Source organism: Pleurodeles waltl, chromosome 1_1 (assembly GCF_031143425.1).
Source record: "Pleurodeles waltl isolate 20211129_DDA chromosome 1_1, aPleWal1.hap1.20221129, whole genome shotgun sequence".
NCBI lineage: Eukaryota > Metazoa > Chordata > Amphibia > Caudata > Salamandridae > Pleurodeles > Pleurodeles waltl.
This window is the reverse complement of record NC_090436.1, coordinates 563159062-563176656: the sequence shown is the minus strand read 5'-3', so window position 1 is coordinate 563176656 and position 17595 is coordinate 563159062. Positions and strand designations below refer to the sequence as shown.

General features: G+C 40.4%; 1 protein-coding gene across 1 annotated transcript in view; it reads left to right on the top strand.

The window, feature by feature from the left end:
- The window catches only part of SLCO4C1 (solute carrier organic anion transporter family member 4C1), a 490988-nt gene that overhangs the window by 320630 nt on the left and 152763 nt on the right, over positions 1 to 17595 (top strand). The window contains exons 7-8 of the mRNA XM_069226038.1: positions 4660 to 4804; positions 15135 to 15330. Of these exons, the coding sequence (XP_069082139.1) occupies positions 4660 to 4804; positions 15135 to 15330 (341 nt within the window). The remainder of the gene's footprint in view (positions 1 to 4659; positions 4805 to 15134; positions 15331 to 17595) is intronic.

Sequence of the window (17595 nt, the reverse complement as noted above, 5' to 3'; positions counted from 1 at the left end):
TGGGCCCAATCCTCCCCCTTAATTGAAGGGAATGGAGAAAGTCTGTTCTTTTCTTTAAGGATGAAGATAGAACAGAAGCAAGTAGGGTTGGGAATCAGATTTGGGAATCTTTAAAGATCTGAGGTGTTTAATATGTATATTGTCCGATGAATATGTACCCCTGACCTGGCTAGGTTGAGAACTGGTCTCATCCTATGACCCAGAGGGTAGTATCTTTCTGAGCTTATGAGGCTGGCAGTACCTAATTAGAATTCAATGGCGACATTTTTATGAGGACAAAAAAAGAAATTAAAAAAAGGCACTGAGAAAATTGTGCAGACAAAGTAATTTGTCTTCTTGAGTATCTGCTTCTTAAAGGCATGTGAAAAGTCTGTCAATGGCAGTAGAAAGTGGAGGACACCACATCACATCTCCAGTTTGATACTTTAACTGGTGGGCGGGAAGCTCTAACGCAGAATCTAAACATTGAAGGCCTACAAAGGCATCGACCAGGAACCTTTTTATATGTGCAGAGTTATCTGCCCCAACAACAGAGTCTCTCCTGTCATAAACTTACTATTAACTCATAGTTTGTAAATACCAAAAAACAATTTTTTTTTTACAGAGTGTATGTCTATGTTTGTGAATCAGTGCCACTGTATTTTGAGACAGAAGGAACATGTATTCTAAGACTGGTGAAGGAAGTGATCTTGTTGTATTCAGCTGTTGAATGAGATGTGTTGCAAAAAGTAAGTCTCACCTACATTAACTGTTAACACTTAGACAAATGCCAAATTGTAAAATTGCTGCTAATCTTTAAATGTGAGAAATCTTTGTCAGAATTTTGGTCATCACCTGGTCCCAAGATTGCATCAGCTAGGCACAACTATTGAAATAATCCAAGAAGCTCGAATCCTACTTAAACCTCATACACAGCCTGCAACCCCTCTTAAACTTGTTCTTCTTCTCAAGATTATTTCAGTGACTCCACTCATTTAGGCAATCTGAAACAACTTCCTTGTGGCATAAATGAACCCAGTAATCATTATATAACTGAAATGAATAAAGGTGCAGGTTGATGTTTTCCTCAGAACAACAGTTCCAGGGTACCATGCGAGGTTGCAGCTTCACTTCATAACAATCTTCTTCACTCATCCACCCATCTATCAAGCCATCCTTCCGTTCCACCTTCACTGCACATGAAAGCTTACACATCATGTTCATTGACACTTGTCACGCCGGAGACCCCAACTGCCTTCTGCTTGCATTTAAAGAGGGATTGTAGACCTCTTTCAAACAACTCCCCTTCCTCCTTCTGGAAAAGCAGCTGAAGAAACAACCATTGGGAGTCCACAGTAGGTGCAGCTCAGCTATGAGACATCAAAATAAAGAAACCCCATAACAAATACGTTTCAGGTATATAGCTATACAAACAGACTAACTGCCATCTTTTTGAATTAGTTCCCCCAAGACGGCCATACTTGTTACTATCAGCAGTCTTTTACATAAGCAACTGTTGAACCTTTACAAGGAAAGGCATGTGAGAATATATTTTTCATTTTAACTTGCAGCACTACACTGAACAAAATCCTGATTGTTAATGATGGCCATAGAAATTAATATGTGAACTCAAGCTACACTACCCTAGCTAAATCTTATGCACTTCTGTAACCACATGCATGAGGACGTCCTGGAGATGCAATCCCTTCAACATATGGGGGAAATATATATTTTTTCAAATAATTTATTTGAAAACATTACTTATGAAAAACGCAGGGACATCTCAAATGCTGTGCAGTATCTCGTTGAGCCCATTGCAACCAGAAACCGGGTGCTCCTCCTGCATCCCCACTGATCTCTAGTCATCTTAACACAGGTTTCAACAAAGTTTTCAAATGTCCTATAAAAAGGGGATCTACAAATCAACATTTGTATTGAACGTATACAATCTCTTTTTTCACTTTTACATTTCTTTCGGCTTTACTATTTGATTTTGATAGATTGTGATGTTTCTAAATTACATGATGACAAATGCAGTGATTGCAAATATTCTGTATATTAAAAAACAGTTTCAGTTAATGACAATCATCCAAATTGAAGCCTTTATTCATTCTTTATCTTCCCCCAGACTAGGGATGGGTGAAATATTCCATTCTGCCTGAGGAATTGGAAAACTTTTGTCCATTCCTTGTTACTCTTTGACAGAGAGTTCTGGCCAAATTGTGCCAAACGCTGTGTGGCGGAATTTTTCTCCAGCAAAACTCCAGAATATGCAAGCTGGGAGCTCGAGCATGAGTTGGCATCCACTACTGTGATTTTTGTATGTGGGCAGTTGCCGGCATTCGCAAGCAGTTACAGACAGAGGATGCCATTCAAGTGCTTGAGTAGATTTTACACTCGAGCGGCAGCAAAATCTACTTGAATGGTTGCTCAATCTTACATAATGCGTGGTGCCGTTGCGCTGATTTTCAGCACTACTCATGGTACCGGCACTAAATTGCAGCATGAGCAGTGCAAGCTTGATATTTTCAACCTATTGGTGGAATTCCATGAAAGCTGGAATTGGAATTAAATGTAATGCACTAAGGGCCAGATGTACGAAAGGATTTTACCCATTCTGTGTCTATGGGAAAAAGCTTTCGTACATATGGCCCTAAATACCATAGCCTCTATACATCATTTTGCTGGTGTAATATTGCAAATAATTTGTGACAAAGTGCCACCTAAATTTCATAGAGAGGCAGTCTCATTTAGAAACAAAATAATGTGTACTTGCACCATGTATTGCAGAGGAATAATTGGGTTATTTTCTCTGGGATCGACTGAGAGCATTTTAGAGCCTCAGGCCTTGTGCAGCTAGGAATCTGACTCCACGACTTGGTCATTTTAACTTTGGATGGTAGATAGTTCATCTGTTATCTGAATGGAGATTTTAGTCGGTTCGTAATAGGAGTGGCAGGTAGCAGTGCTTAATTTGTGCTTGTTGTTTCCAGTGCTGAGCACCGGCACTTATTTTTGAGGGTCGGGGCTTTCTTCGCCTCAAGCATTTCCTGCGAGCATAAGACACATATGGGAAAGACGGATGAAAAGAAAAACGAAAAAGCGTCACAAAGGGAGAAAATAAAAAGCTGCAAGAGTGAGCTGAAGGGGCAGGGAGTGACTTTCTATGGATTGAAGAGGCCGGAGATGGCTTCAGGATTACGCTGCCTCAGTATTCCATGTTCACACATTTAATTGCAGCAGCCGCATGTTTAAGAGGAGGGCTTTGGGCATCGGCACCTCTTTATTTACAAATTAAGCACTGGCAGGTAATATATATGGCCTGGCCTTTTGTTCCAAAATGACTCATATATGGTGCATAGAATTGCTAATCAAATCCTGACATGAAGCTAGTCAAAACCTTTCCTCTTCTGTAGTACTGTGAGCAAGGCTCTTCTCCCTGCAGCCTGTGCTTGAATCCAGTGAGCTTTGGAAAGAAATGCAGTGCAACACAAATGATCCTGAAAATAGAAATTGCGAGTGATATAGGTATAGGCCCTGCAAATTTAGGGACCCTCCGTTTCCATGTTGGATCCGGCACATTACAGTCCCCAAGACTAATTGACCTCGTCCACCAAATTATCTTGCCTCCGGAACAAGTGAGGATGAGGTCAGCTGGAGCCTACTTTTGCAAAGACCTTGTACCTGTATTAGTTTTGATGACAGAGCACAAGGCGAGTGACATTGAAAAGGAGTCATAACCTCTAGTGTATGAATTCTCCAACGCTGGAAAAAAGTAGCAGTTTCTGGTAGTAGTGGGTGACCTCCAGTATACAACTCAGGCCCGTATTTGTACTTTTTTTGAGCCGCATTTGCGTAGTTTTTTTACGCAAAATCGGCAAAAAATTACAAAATATAAGCCCATATTTATACTTTTTTAGTGCTGCATTTGTGTCATTTTTTTACGCAAAAGCGGCGCACACTTACAAAATACAATTGGCCCTGATTCATACTTTTTTTGCGCCGCATTACCATCATTTATTGACGCAAAGCGGCACAAACTTACAAAATACAATTGTATTTTTAAAATTTGCACTGCTTTTGTGTCAAAAAATGACGGTAATGCGGTGCTAAAAAAGTATAACTCTGGGCCAGTTGTATTTTGTAAGTTTGCGCCGCTTTTGCGTCAAAATGCGGTGCAAATGCGGCGCTAAAAAAGTATAAATACGGGCCTAAGTACTATTAAATGCACCAACGACCATTACTCGGCCTTCATCTTTATGCTTACGGGCACAGTCCCCGAAACAAAAGCAGGCGGTGATAAATTTTGCAGAGAACCACGACTAATACTGGGAACATACCTATTTTTACGCTCGAAAATCATCAGGGATTATTCCTCTTTATTTTTTATTGTCTGTTCCTCCTTGTCTGTGCAGGCAAAGAATATACTTACAGCATTACGTTCTCTTCTCTGTGAAATGTCAGTGATTAAACTAGCACTGCCACATTACAGAGGTTTGATTTTATTATTAGACATATTTGTATGATGTTCATGTGTATGTGTGTTTCTTTTCCAGGGGAAGGTGTGATTCACTTGGTGTTATGATAGTTAATACAAATTACATTTCAGATGCGCGGTATAAAATTCTGCATTTTCAGGAAAGGTTTTAAGTGCTGTTTCGATATTGTTTCTTTTTACAGCTGCTGTTGAAGAACCCAGTGTTTATGTGTCTAACAATATCCAGTTGCTCTGATGCTTTTACGACGGCGGGGTTTGCTGCTTTTTTGCCAAAGTTCATAGAAAATCAGTTTTCCCGGAGCTCCAGTTTTTCAGCTACTATTGGAGGTAGTTTCCTAATTTGTATTTTTATTTTACACGAATTTACCTGTGTGGTGCCCAGATATTCTACAGGCACATAAGAATGCCCTAAACATAAGTGAACTTGATTTATTTTGGAAGCTCAATCATACAAATGGAAATATTGTTAATTAACTAACAAACACCAGTGATGATGTACTCATTGTGTTCCTCACACTGTTGCTTGAGAGGCCTGCAGGCTTCCTTTTATGCCGCTTTACGAGTCTGTGCTGTTCAATGTGTGCCGAGCAGCATGGAGTCTCACCAGAAACCAGGAAAAGCCGCCTGTATGTCTAGAAAATGGAGCCCTATGTCTCGTACGCAGTGGAGCTGCACAACATAGGTAACTATGTGAACGGAGTAAACTGTCGAACCTTCGTTGTAGCAAAGGGCATAGAGAGGGGTAATCCTTCGCTGTTAGCTTCCTTATTTTCTAAAGAAACAAACGTTTTCTTTCGGAGCACGTTGCTCCACCTAAACTATGAATAATTTTGTTGGATGCCTTTGTATGTGATATGCTGCTTCCTGTCAGGGTCCAATGTGCTTAGCGTGGGGGGCGCCAACCTTTTGTGTAATAAGAACTATTTATGCTCACTGAAAATAATCACCAGCTACCAATGTCATTAGTGTTATAACAGTGACCAAATTAGATAAGTTTACCTTAGTAACCACCATGTCCAATATTACCAGTTTTGATCACCTCCGTGCATCAGGAGGGTTGTCAGCAATAATGTAACAAGCATTTGCAATGCAATGGGTCTCGCGTTTGCTCAAGTAAGAGCTATTAGCATTGTAAACTCCTAACTGGACTTTTCTTGCCACATAAACTGAAAATGAAAAGTAATACAGTTTCACATAAGGGAGCCGATTTAAAGTGCTATACCATGTGCGTGAAGGAGACTAATCAGAACAAGAACATTGGTTGGATTTGGCCTTTGCATAGTAATAAAAAAAAGATTGCGATCGCTCTGCATAAAACCTTGAATTCAGCAAGGAGTGCATGGACAAACAATAAAAGTAAACTGGTAGTCATGCAAAGCAGTCGATTTCTGCCCAGTGATATTGTGCTGCCAATGAAATAAAAAGAAAAAGTAGTCCAGAAACCATACATAAAACATGGAGCCTCGTATGTTTTTAGTAGTTTACCAGTGAGCTTGAGGAGGGCTAAACACTGGAAAATGTATGACATAGGCATGCCTTTCACTAATAAAATCAAGCAAATTTTAAAGTGACAGGCATGACATGGGCGTGGTTAAAAGCCCATAGAGTTGACAACAGGGGCCAAAGCTCTTGAGCACTCCGCCCTAAAAATGGATTTGTCAGTTGAGAATGCTTATACCTAGGCAATGCATGTCAGCCACAGCTGTAATCATATTAATAATAAGTGTCTGCACATGCTTTTATCACTCAAAAATCAAATGTAAAGATATTTTGGAAATTTAGATTTTTTTCACCCAACATCAGCTTATTAGTTTTTAAAATACACACATTTTAGACTTGGAATACACAACTTTGTCATACATCTGTTAATTTACCCAAGCAAAAAGTTCCAGCATGCAGCAGAGCTATTGGTGGGTAGCTGAAGAGCTACCAGTAGCTCACGAAACCCGGCTTAAGGAAAAAGTTGTGAAATAAGAGGTTTTGGCCAGGTACCATGGACAATTGTCCTAATTTGTCAACAGCCTACTGTTTATAGCAGTGTGCCTGATAGCAACTCCTCTTATGCTAATACACTAAAAAGTAGTCATGGCTTGGGTTATTCTTAGACTCCTCATTAATGGGTCAGAAATGCGTAAAAAGAAAATACACTGTAATCTTGAAAGCAAACTTAGACTACACAAGAGCTTTTCAACATGTTTTATTCCTAGTGGTCTGAGAACACCAACAGTAAACCATTCTTTACATAGTCCAGTACTAAATAGGACAGGAAAAAAATAAATACAGTTTGTACCTTATCTAAGCACAGACAGCAGAGGTCAGAGTTTGGAAATTTGCCTCTCCAGTTTTCTTTAAACAAGGGAACTGGCAAAGTGTTGTGGTTGACGATTTACACTAGGTAGTCTTTCTTTGGGGGATCAGATCCAGGTCAAGTATTTTTTAGATCCCTATTTGCCCCATATCAACAGATTTTGGCACAAGAGTAGCTTATCATATTCGGCACCATTTGCTATCTAAATCACCACTGATGATCTTCTTCAACCTGTGGCAATACATTTCAGTTGCAGGTGTTAGAATGCACCAAAAATATGATGAGCCCAACATCTGCAGCACTGACTGGACAGTAGGTGGAACTTTCCATCCTCCACATTGGTTGGAGAATCTCTTTAAAGCCCCATTTCTGTGTGACAACAATGCTGCACTTTTGGGCCACCTGGCTCTCCACTTTGATGTCATCCTTGAAGTGTATTCCTAACTTATCAAAGACAAAGGCAAACACCTTTTGTAATCGGGTCTCTGTGAGTGCAACATTAGGTTTAGAGAATTAAGTAGTTTGCAAGCTATATGTATTGTTCAAACCACAGAAAATTTACAAAACCCTGCCATTAGGTGGGGCTATCTATCTATCTATCTATCTATCTATCTATCTATCTATCTATCTATCTATCTATCTATCTATCTATCTATCTATCTATCTATCTATCTATCTATCTATCTATTTATTCACTGAAAAAACAAAAAGCTATAAGAACGTTATAGCTAGGAAATAGAACGAAAAAAACAGACATTCAAATAATAAAACAAATGTTGCAGGGATGTTATAATTAGATTCTGAATTTACTCGTACAAAACCATAGAAATTCAGCAGTTACAGTTAGAGTAATTTCAAGTAACTGTAACTTGTGCCCTAAGGAAACTATAACTCGTGCCCTCGCCGTGCACTGTTAATTACCCCAGATATTACAGCATTCATTACAACTTGTATAAGATCAATAAATATATAAACAACAATAATTATTGAAGAAAAAACTTCTAAAGACCTCGCGGTGCTAGCCAGCCACCTCCCTCCTGCGGGAGCTGGCATTGTTCTCACAGACAAGGAGCTGCTAAACAAGCAGCTCCCTCTCTGTGACAGCAATTGTTTCCCTGTTCGCAGGCAGGGAAACAGAGGTAAACTCCTCTTCCAGCAAGCAAGAGCTGTTTGATAGCTCTCACTTGCTGGGACCGTAGTGTTTGCTGTGACTTGGTAGGAGCTGTCAAAGTTCCTGCCAAGTCACAGCAAACAGCAGAAACTGGCTCTCGGGGGTAGCGTACCCAGGGCCATTATTACCTCAAGAAGAAGGGCCAAGCAGCCTCCCTCCAATGATTGATTCAGCCAAGGGAGGTGGTGTCCCTGGGGCTGCAGGGTGCAGCACGGCCCCCGTATTAAGTCATAGTTAGCCCCACGGAGGTGGTGGTCCTTTGGGCTGCAGGGGGGGCACGCACCGCCCCCACATTTCTTTAGTATAGCCCCAGGGAGGTGGTCAACTCAGGGGCTAAACTAAGCCCTAGTAGAATGGCACCATGCACCCGCTCCTTTTTCAATGCCCCAGGGAACTGGCCCACCTGGGGGCTGTTTACAAAACAAACAGGCGTACTTGTTTTTGTTTTTTTCATTTTTGCCTGATTCTCAGATCCGCCAAGACTCACGGTGAAAAGTAAAAAAAAAATGCATATTCTCTTTGGGGGAGACCACAGGACCGCCTCCATTTCATATAAACACTTTACACGGGGAGGTGGTGGTCCCCAGGGTGTGGAGGAGGCGCGCTGCCCCCCACACATTACAATATTATAGCCCTGTGGGGGTGGTGGTCCCCAGGGTTAATCTAAGCCATAGGCACTGAAAAAGCCCCCCTCCTTCTTCAATGCCCCTGGGACCTAGCCCACCTGGGGCCTGTTTACAAATCAAGCGCAGGAGGCCACACTTTTAAAAAAAGTTTTTGCCAAATTTGCAGTTATGTGGTGAATTATTTTTTTTTTATTGCTTTTTTTGCTCTGTGTGGGTCCCTTTGGGACTCCAGCACCAGAGCTAAGGGATCAGGGTATCCCTACCCTGTGCCTTTTCTTATTATTTACCTTTTATCTGGGAGTCCCAAGATGGCTGCCAACACTTCCTTGCTGAAGTGTTGGCAGTTAATCAGATCTCAGTATGAGATCAGGAGGGTTCTCAGGGACTTCACATCCCATTCTTAATTTCTCAAAAACAACGAAACTGATTTTCACCAGATGGCAAAATGGGCGCTTTCTGGACCAAGAGCTAACTTTCTGTCAAATTTGATGTAAATCCATCCATTCTGCTGCTATTCCTGTTCAAAATCCCGATTGAAAAATGCCTATGAAAAAAGCATTTTGGAACCCACCCCCCTGTTCTTGGCCCCCGGTTGACTGATCACCCCAAAAGATTCCAGACAGTAGCTTAAGTGAGCATCGTATTTTTTGGGAAAATATTTTTAAGATTCATCAGACTGTAATTAATGTGTTGAACCCTTTCATTTGGCCTGTGAACAATGACTGAGATCTCTGAATCACGTTAGGCCTGGAGAAATGAAAATGCTAAAGAATTCTCTGTATGTTGCTGGCTTTGCTGTTTGAGAGTGTGCTTTTGTCTGAGGACAACTTTCTTTGCATACACACACACATATATATATATATATATATATATATATATATATATATATATATATATATATAAATATATATATATATATATATTTATGTATATATATATATATACATATATATATATACACACACACACACACACACACATACGGTCGCCATAGTTAGGACCATGTTTCCATAGAAAAAGCATTTTTTGACTTGCCTATATCTTTGGCACCGTTTGGCGAATCTTCAAAAAATGTTCCAACAAAAGGTGTGCTGATGATTCTTGTTGTGCATAGGAAGTTTCGGGGTGATCTGTCAAGTGGGGGCCTAGAAAAAGAGTTATCAAAAAACGTGTGTTTCCAATGGTAATTACAGTAGGAGTTTTGAACATGACTACAGCCCAAACCGGTGGACGAAATAATACCAAATTTGGCAGAAAGGTAGCTTTTTGTACGCAGATAACACTTTTTATCATTTAGTGCAAATCTTTTCAGAAGTGCAAGAGGCATTAAAGGAAATTCAAATCTGTATATCTAGGGCTGCGGATCCTCCCCAACCACTTCATGGATAATACAAGCTCGTACAGAGATCTTCAGAGCTTTGATTGGCTAAAAACACTTCAACCAGGAACGTGTTGGCAGACATCTTGGGACTCGGCTTCAGCTGAGTCCCTCAAAAAAAGTGCCAAAAAAAGAAAAGGGGCCGGGGTAGGGGGTAGGGAACACCCTGACCCCTTAGCTCTGGAGCTGGGGTCCAAGAGGGACCCCACAAGGGCAAAAAAATACTTTCTAAAAAAGTTTTGCTGCAAGTGTGCAATGACATCGCAAATTCATGTCAACATTTTTTTTTTAAAGTGCTTGTTTTATTAGAGTCCCTAGGTGGGCCAGGTCCCAGGGGCATGCAAAAAAGTAAATGAGGTAGGCAGACGGGGCGCCGCTCCTGGGCTTATTTATGCCCCAGGGCTGTCAAACAGCTCTCGCTTACTAGAAGCAGAGGTTTCATCTGTTTCTCTGTCCCCAGACTTAAAGGCAATATTAGGGAAACAGAGGAAATTATTACTCTTGCATACAGGGAGCTGTATGATTAGCAGCTTCCTGTCTGTGACAGCAATGCCAGCTCTCGAAGGAGGTGGGGAGCCAGCCGGGACCGCGGGGGCTTTCAGGTTCCCCCAGGGTCCCCAGTGATGATGACTGGGTGCCCTGGGGGGCACCCAGGAGACATGACCGGACCCGGTGTGTTTGGGTGCCCGGGGCTGAGTTTAGCCTGGGGAGGGGGGCAGCCAGCCCCCCCCAAACAAAAAATAGTTTGAAGCTGGGCCCCGGGGATGGGGTCCCCAGCGCCAAAATCAGCCAGGGGTGGCTCCTGTCCTCCATTTCATAAATTCCAGTGTAGGAGGATGGGGTCCCTGTGGTCGAGATCAGCCCAGGGTCTGCACATCCCTCCCATACTGGACATTCAACCAACGAGGTAGCACTTACTAACTGACCAGTAGAAAGTGCTCCAGTTGGAAAGACCTTTTGTGCAAAACTGTGGAGTCTTGTTGGATAAACGAGCAGGTGAGCTTCTGTTCTGGCCATGATGCTCATTTGACTGAAATTAAACCTTAACAGGAAGCACTTACAAATATAAATGTAGCAGGTGCCCCAGTTTAAGCTCCACTACTGGAAAGGACAAATAATCCTAGCTCCCGGGCTTGGTGAAGGCAAAGCAAGTGTGTTTACTCCACAATTCCATTTAGAAAAACAATCTGAAATATTTTGTGGAGGTGAATGCATCTTTCATCTTTTGGAGTCCAATCAGACATTCTTACACCCACTGTCACATCCAGACATACACTCTCACATCCACTATCAACCCAGAGACACCCTCTCACACCTATTCTCACTCCCAGAGAGACAGGTCTTTTGGCTAACTCCAGCTGCACACGGATGTAATGAAAATTGCTTTATGTTACAAAATCCATAGAAATTCACTGAAAAAAACAAAGGTTACAGGGACGTTATAGTTAGGAAATATAATTAAAAAAACCTTAGAAATTCACTTAGTAAACCAAATGTTACAGGGACATTATAGTTAGGTTCTGAATCTACTCTCACAAAACTAGAGAAATTCAGCAGTTATAGTTAGAGTTATTTCAAGTAACTATAACTTACAGCCTAAGGTAACTATAACTCACACCCTCGAAATGCACTGCTAATTACCCCAGATATTACAGCACTCATGACAACTTTCATAACATCTATAAAAATATCAATGAAACATTAGCAGTCAAATTATTGAAGAAAACAATGTGCATGGATGGTGGGGGCGCAAGTCATAGTTACCTTGGGCTGCGAGTTATATTTGCTTGACATAACTCTAACTAAAACTGCTGAATATCTCTGGTTTTGTGCGAGTAAATTCAGAACCTAACTATAACCTTCCTATAATCTTCTAAGAAAGCTAAAATAGTTCCAATACAAATGCTCTACTAGGGGAAGCTTTTCTCCTTATCAAACTTCAAACACACACCAACCTGCATTAAGAAATAAAGTTGATATCAGTAGAGAACTGAGTAACGTAAACAGTGTTTACTCTATGAACATAGTTGATTCTATACCACACTGTTTGCAAACAGTGAAACTCTCATGAGAAATACACCACAGAGTATTTGAAAGAATCTACGAAGAATATTGTACACTTTATACAACAGTTTTCAAAATAGACACTACTTGTTAAAGAAAAACAAGATTGAAAGATGCTAAAGTTCATACTACCTGCATCCTTCATACTATATACTGTATATTTTACAGGTAGGCCATCTTCTGATGCAAAACAAGCAAGCGTATATAGATTAATATTGGGTGCACACACTCTTCTATATTAAGTATAAATTATTGTGCTGACACAAATCTCATTTTGAGTTCAAAAGGTGAACGTTGTCACTGACATATTCGCTTAACTATAACATTACTTTAAAAAAAAAACAGTAAATATATATAAATATACATCTATATATATGTTACATTGCAATAACAAAATGAAATTCAAAAATAGAAACTATTAATTGGCTATGTATGCAGTCCTCACATATTGAGGAAGATTGTGGCCCTCATTATGAGATTAGTGGGCGGCGGGCACACAAACACTGCCGGCCCTATTTGGAGTTCACCACAGGCCCCTAACATTGCAGCCGGCTCGTAATTGAGCCAGCGGCAATGTGGCAGTGCGGTGGATGCAGCAGCACCTATCGCGCATTCCACTGCCCGTAATTCGGTCAGACTCATAATGAGGGCCTATGTGTTTAGTTGGCACAATATCCACAGGGCAATACCTAAAAATATGTGGATCTGAAAACATGACCTTGAAAGAAACAAGAATGTATGTTATTTTCATTAAATTCATATTTTGACGGCTGCGTTCAGCAGTGTTGGATTTTGCCTTACAGTGCATGCTGAAAGAATTGTGGTTCTACATTATAGAGTAATCGAAGGATCAGGAAAGGTGTAAGAACATTTAAGGCTTGCTTTAAAGTCACTCCGAAAGAGTTGTTCCTACTTCTTCCTAAGTCTGTGCCTTTCAGTAGCTTATTCCAAAAACAAGGAGATTCAGAGTCCTGCCTGGTCCTCAGGCCAAAGGTAACCAAGACTAAAATGAAATGTGCTTTTACAGGACGCACGTTATAGGAGACTGAAGCAGGACCAGTAACACAAGAATCTGCTCATTAGTCCAAAGGATGCTTGCTTCCAGGTTTCAGAACACCAAATGAAGGAGCATCTTTGTGAACAAAGGTTGACCTCATCAGTTAACATTACAGCCTTGCCCCACTCACAGCTTTTCTTTTCCCACAAAAACTGTTCACAAAGATCCTTACAAAGCCAAGAAGGCCCTGTGAAGCCATTTTAGGATTCAAACTTTGACTTCATTCGAATGGACCTATTTGTGCTCCAAAAATGTTACAAACATGAATAGCTACTCTAGGACCTACCACGGCATGAAGTCGATCATGTGCGCTTGCCAACAGGCTAATTTACTCCCATTCCTTGCTGATCTTTATACACTTGATGACCAACGTCCACCTGTGGCTCCCATTTTACGCACCAAAATCTTCTGACATGGCTCATACATAGCACCCAAGTTGTGTCTGCTTGACATTATATTGGTACAAAAATATCAGTAAATGCTAATGTAGCTGTTCTGAACACATCAAGCCATAATCTTCATTCTCACTATTTGAACTCATGGCTCAACAATATGAAGTTCCTGGTTTCCTTTTTCAACCGTCTGAAGGACACTTTGACATATTTGGGTATGTTCACACTTGCCTTTGTTTTCAATGCTTTATTCTTTTTCTATTTGTTTTCAAATTATATTTTTCATCTTGAATGCCTATCTTTTTATATGTGTCTCCTCTGTCATAAATGTACTATTCATACTGCCTGAATAGCAAAAGTGTAGGTTTATCTTTCAGAATCAAGCATCTTTAATTTCTATATTTCTTTACGTGAACTGGTCCTTGGTCCAGTTGTTGCACACGACACCTCACATGTTTTTTTTTAAGAGTACCTTGCCTCTCAAGCTAAACGCTCAAAATTGAAAGAAGATTTTTATTATTATTGAAACCAGATAAACTCTGTTACCTCTGTAGAATGCTTCATTTGGAGAGTGTGGTAATTAGTCTAAGCTCATATCAATAATATAATTTCACTCCCTATAGCCTGCCATTGGTGTTTTCCATTGTCACATGTCACTCATGTTTACACTACACTACACATCTATTGTGGGGGTATGTTAAACCTGACATCTATGGTGTGATGTTCCCCCAAATGGTTTGCCTTCAATCCTCTTGTTTTGCTGAATTAGATTTTGTTGGACTTAGGACTAACTGCACTTTAACACTGATAGCCAGTGGTAAAGTTATTGTGCTCACTCATCTACACAGAGTCAAATTGGCTTACACCTATTTGGCAAATTTATTTTACTTATAAGTCCCTAGTAAAGCGATGCTATGTGTAGCCATGTTGCTACATTTGGCAATTAAATACTACTAGTGGGCCTGCAGCACTTATTGTGCCACCAAATTAAGTAGCCTTTTTTAAACATGTCTCAGGTCTGCCATTGCAACCTTTGTGCAGTTTTAGGCTGCCATTTCGACCTGGGAGAATGAACCATTTTGCCAGGCCAAAACCTTCCTTTTCAAAACATATTAGTCACGTCTAGGGTATCCCCTACACAGCCATAGGGCAGGGTGCATTTTGTTTAAAATTTGGACATGTACTTTCAAGTTTTAGACGTCCTGGTAATGAAAAACTCTAAAATTCATTTTCACTACTGCATGCCTACCTCTCCCATAGGGTAACATCGTGCAACCTTATTATATTTAATAAGTGATAACATTTTGGGGGGAATAGGTAGAAATATCATGTGTGATGTTTTTGGAATCTAATGGTAAAGTCAGATTTTAATTCACAAATCTGAAAATGCTACTTTTAGAAAGTTAGCCTTTTCTGGTCCTAGCCATTTGTTGCCTGCAGTCCGTATCCTGGGTCACATGACTAGGAGTAATTGATAGTTGGCCTTTATGTATCCCTCCCATACAGTATCACGAAGGGGGGCAGGATGTTGGCAGGATGGGCAGGCAGGACTTCACTTTATGCATGCTTTTGTTTATATACAATGTAAGAAACCTGAATTATAAATGTTTTATTTTTAGTGATAAACCTTTACCTTTTTCTTCACTCTTTTTAAAAATCAGGTGGAGTCCTCATTCCTGCCGCCGCTATAGGCCAAATAATTGGTGGCATAATAATATCCAAGGCCAAAATGAACTGTAGAAATGTGATGAAGTACTCCGTCATTTGTGCAGTGGTGGCACTTGCACTATGTTCTGTATTTCTCTTCACTAAATGTGGGAATCATCCATATGCAGGAGTCTCTGTGAACTACAATGGGTAAGCAAAATGCTAAGCAAAATGATTGTATACGATAACTGCAGTATAACATGATGCTACCTAATTTCCAGTTTCAGTTGATGTCTTCTCTGCAACAGGTATTCTATGGTAATATAACAGCTCATTTACGTTAAGGAAACAGCTGAGAATTTTGAATCTTAAGGTATTGTTTTCAAAGACTAGAAGGACAATTTAATTACTGTATATACTTTGGTTAAGTTGTAGCTCTGACAAAAGATCATTTGACTGTTCCTTAGCCCATTTTCACACATAAATGTATCCTTCAGTTCCCTCAGAGCTCGTGGAAAGAGGAAAAGAAAGGAGCAAGGTTTTACTTGTATACCATGTTTATTGATTTTTAGAACATGGGAACATCCAAACCTTTTACTGATAGTACAAGCCTTCAAACATGTTTCAAACACAATTATTTTATAATACAAGTCATTTGATTCATAGAATAATCATATGTGAAGTTATAATCATTGATGTAACTACTGAGTAATAGGGAATTAGGTGGGTAAAATAGAAAGCAACAAACTATTTAGAAACACAATGATGAGGCTTACATTAGGTAGGTATTGCTTAAAACAATGAAGGACAAATATCTGTTACAAATTACAATTATTGCACATGTCCACTACAACACCAGCAGTGTTGGATATGTGGTACCTTCCACAGGACTGATGCCTAGGTGGAATAATCTGCAACCATACAGTGCAACCTCCATATATATAATCTTGAGCCCCCTGGAGGAAACCAATCAATATGCCTTCACATGGGACATGACATAAAAGACAACCCTCCCTCGCCCAGAGTCAATGGGGCCTGGCATCATTATTCCTGTGAATTTGCAATAACATAATGGCCACTCTGTTTTGCAGTCACTACCCGCTTGCTGTCTCTGATCGTTAGCAATTACATTGCCTTCAGTCTCTGCCCAGCTCTATAATTCTTTTCGGCACAGGAAGGTTGGCATCTTCCACATCTTTGTAATATAATTTATTTTGCTCAATGTAAGGGCTAGATCAGTAAGTCTTGTTTCATATTTCTGAGATGTTGCATCATACCCAACCTGAATACTTCATGATATGCTCAATATGTATACTAGAGATCCTAATGATTGTAGATCTGATATGTTCCCAGAATGGTCATATTTCAGCACAGTCCCAAACATTTGAAGGAAGTTGACACTGTGAACCTCACGCATGGGACAGCAGTCCTGGATTGTGGAAAATATCTCATTCAGTCGAGTCAAGTGCTCTTCCTTTTCAGCATGGTAAAATTGGCCTACATTGGATTGGTACACTTAATTTACTTGTCAGTCTCCAGTAAGTAGTACTATCTGTACCCACAGCCTCTTCATTAAATTTTACTAGTGGGCAGCTTTGCCAAGCTTAAACCTTCCTCTTAAATACTTATAAGTCACCCCTGAGGTGGCCATAAAGGCTCATTGGGATAGGTTTACTATATTTAAAATGTAGGACATGTGACTTTAGATTTTGCATCTACTGGCAGTAAAAAACTTCTAATGCCATTTTACTTTGTTGTAAGGCTATCTCTCCCATAGACTAATAATGGGTTGCCTTATTACACTAAGGAAGTGCTAGCTTCAGATTGAGAGCAGATAGAGAAATTATATTTACACGTAAATGAATTGCAATTTAAAGTCCTCTTTCATATTATTTTGCGTTACAGTTTTGCAAATGCCACTTTTAAAAAGTTTGCATTTTTTCTGCCCAAATATAATGCACCTTTTTGCCAGTGTCTTGGGCCACATGACTGTGCATGGCTCTTCTGTTGTGGGTTGTATATTGCTTCCTGACATGTAAACAAAGAAGGTCTAGGTATGAGGAGAGTGGGTCTTCAGATAGGATGGCTGAGGAGGAGCTGTCTCCTGCCCTTATTACATTTCAGTAGCCTGCCTATAGCACACAAAAGGGAACCTAACACCAGGGCAGCCCTTGCCTTTGTCACCCTAGACAGTTTAGAGCCAGGGTCATGAAAGCTGAAGAACTGGCCAGAACCTATTTTGGAGGAATGCCAGGAAATTATCCTACACAGAATCTGGCACCAGCTACAATAGTGGGACTTTCAAAACACTCCTAGACTTGTGGAAGGCCCATAAAAAGTGCTGCCTTGCTCCCGGAAGGGCTGGCTTGGTTTCTTAGGACAGAAGCTTGAGCCTTGATCCCAGGCTACCCAGAGCAAATCAAGGTATCAGTTGAATGGCCTCCTGTTTGAGCTACAGCATGCTTTCAGAGTCCT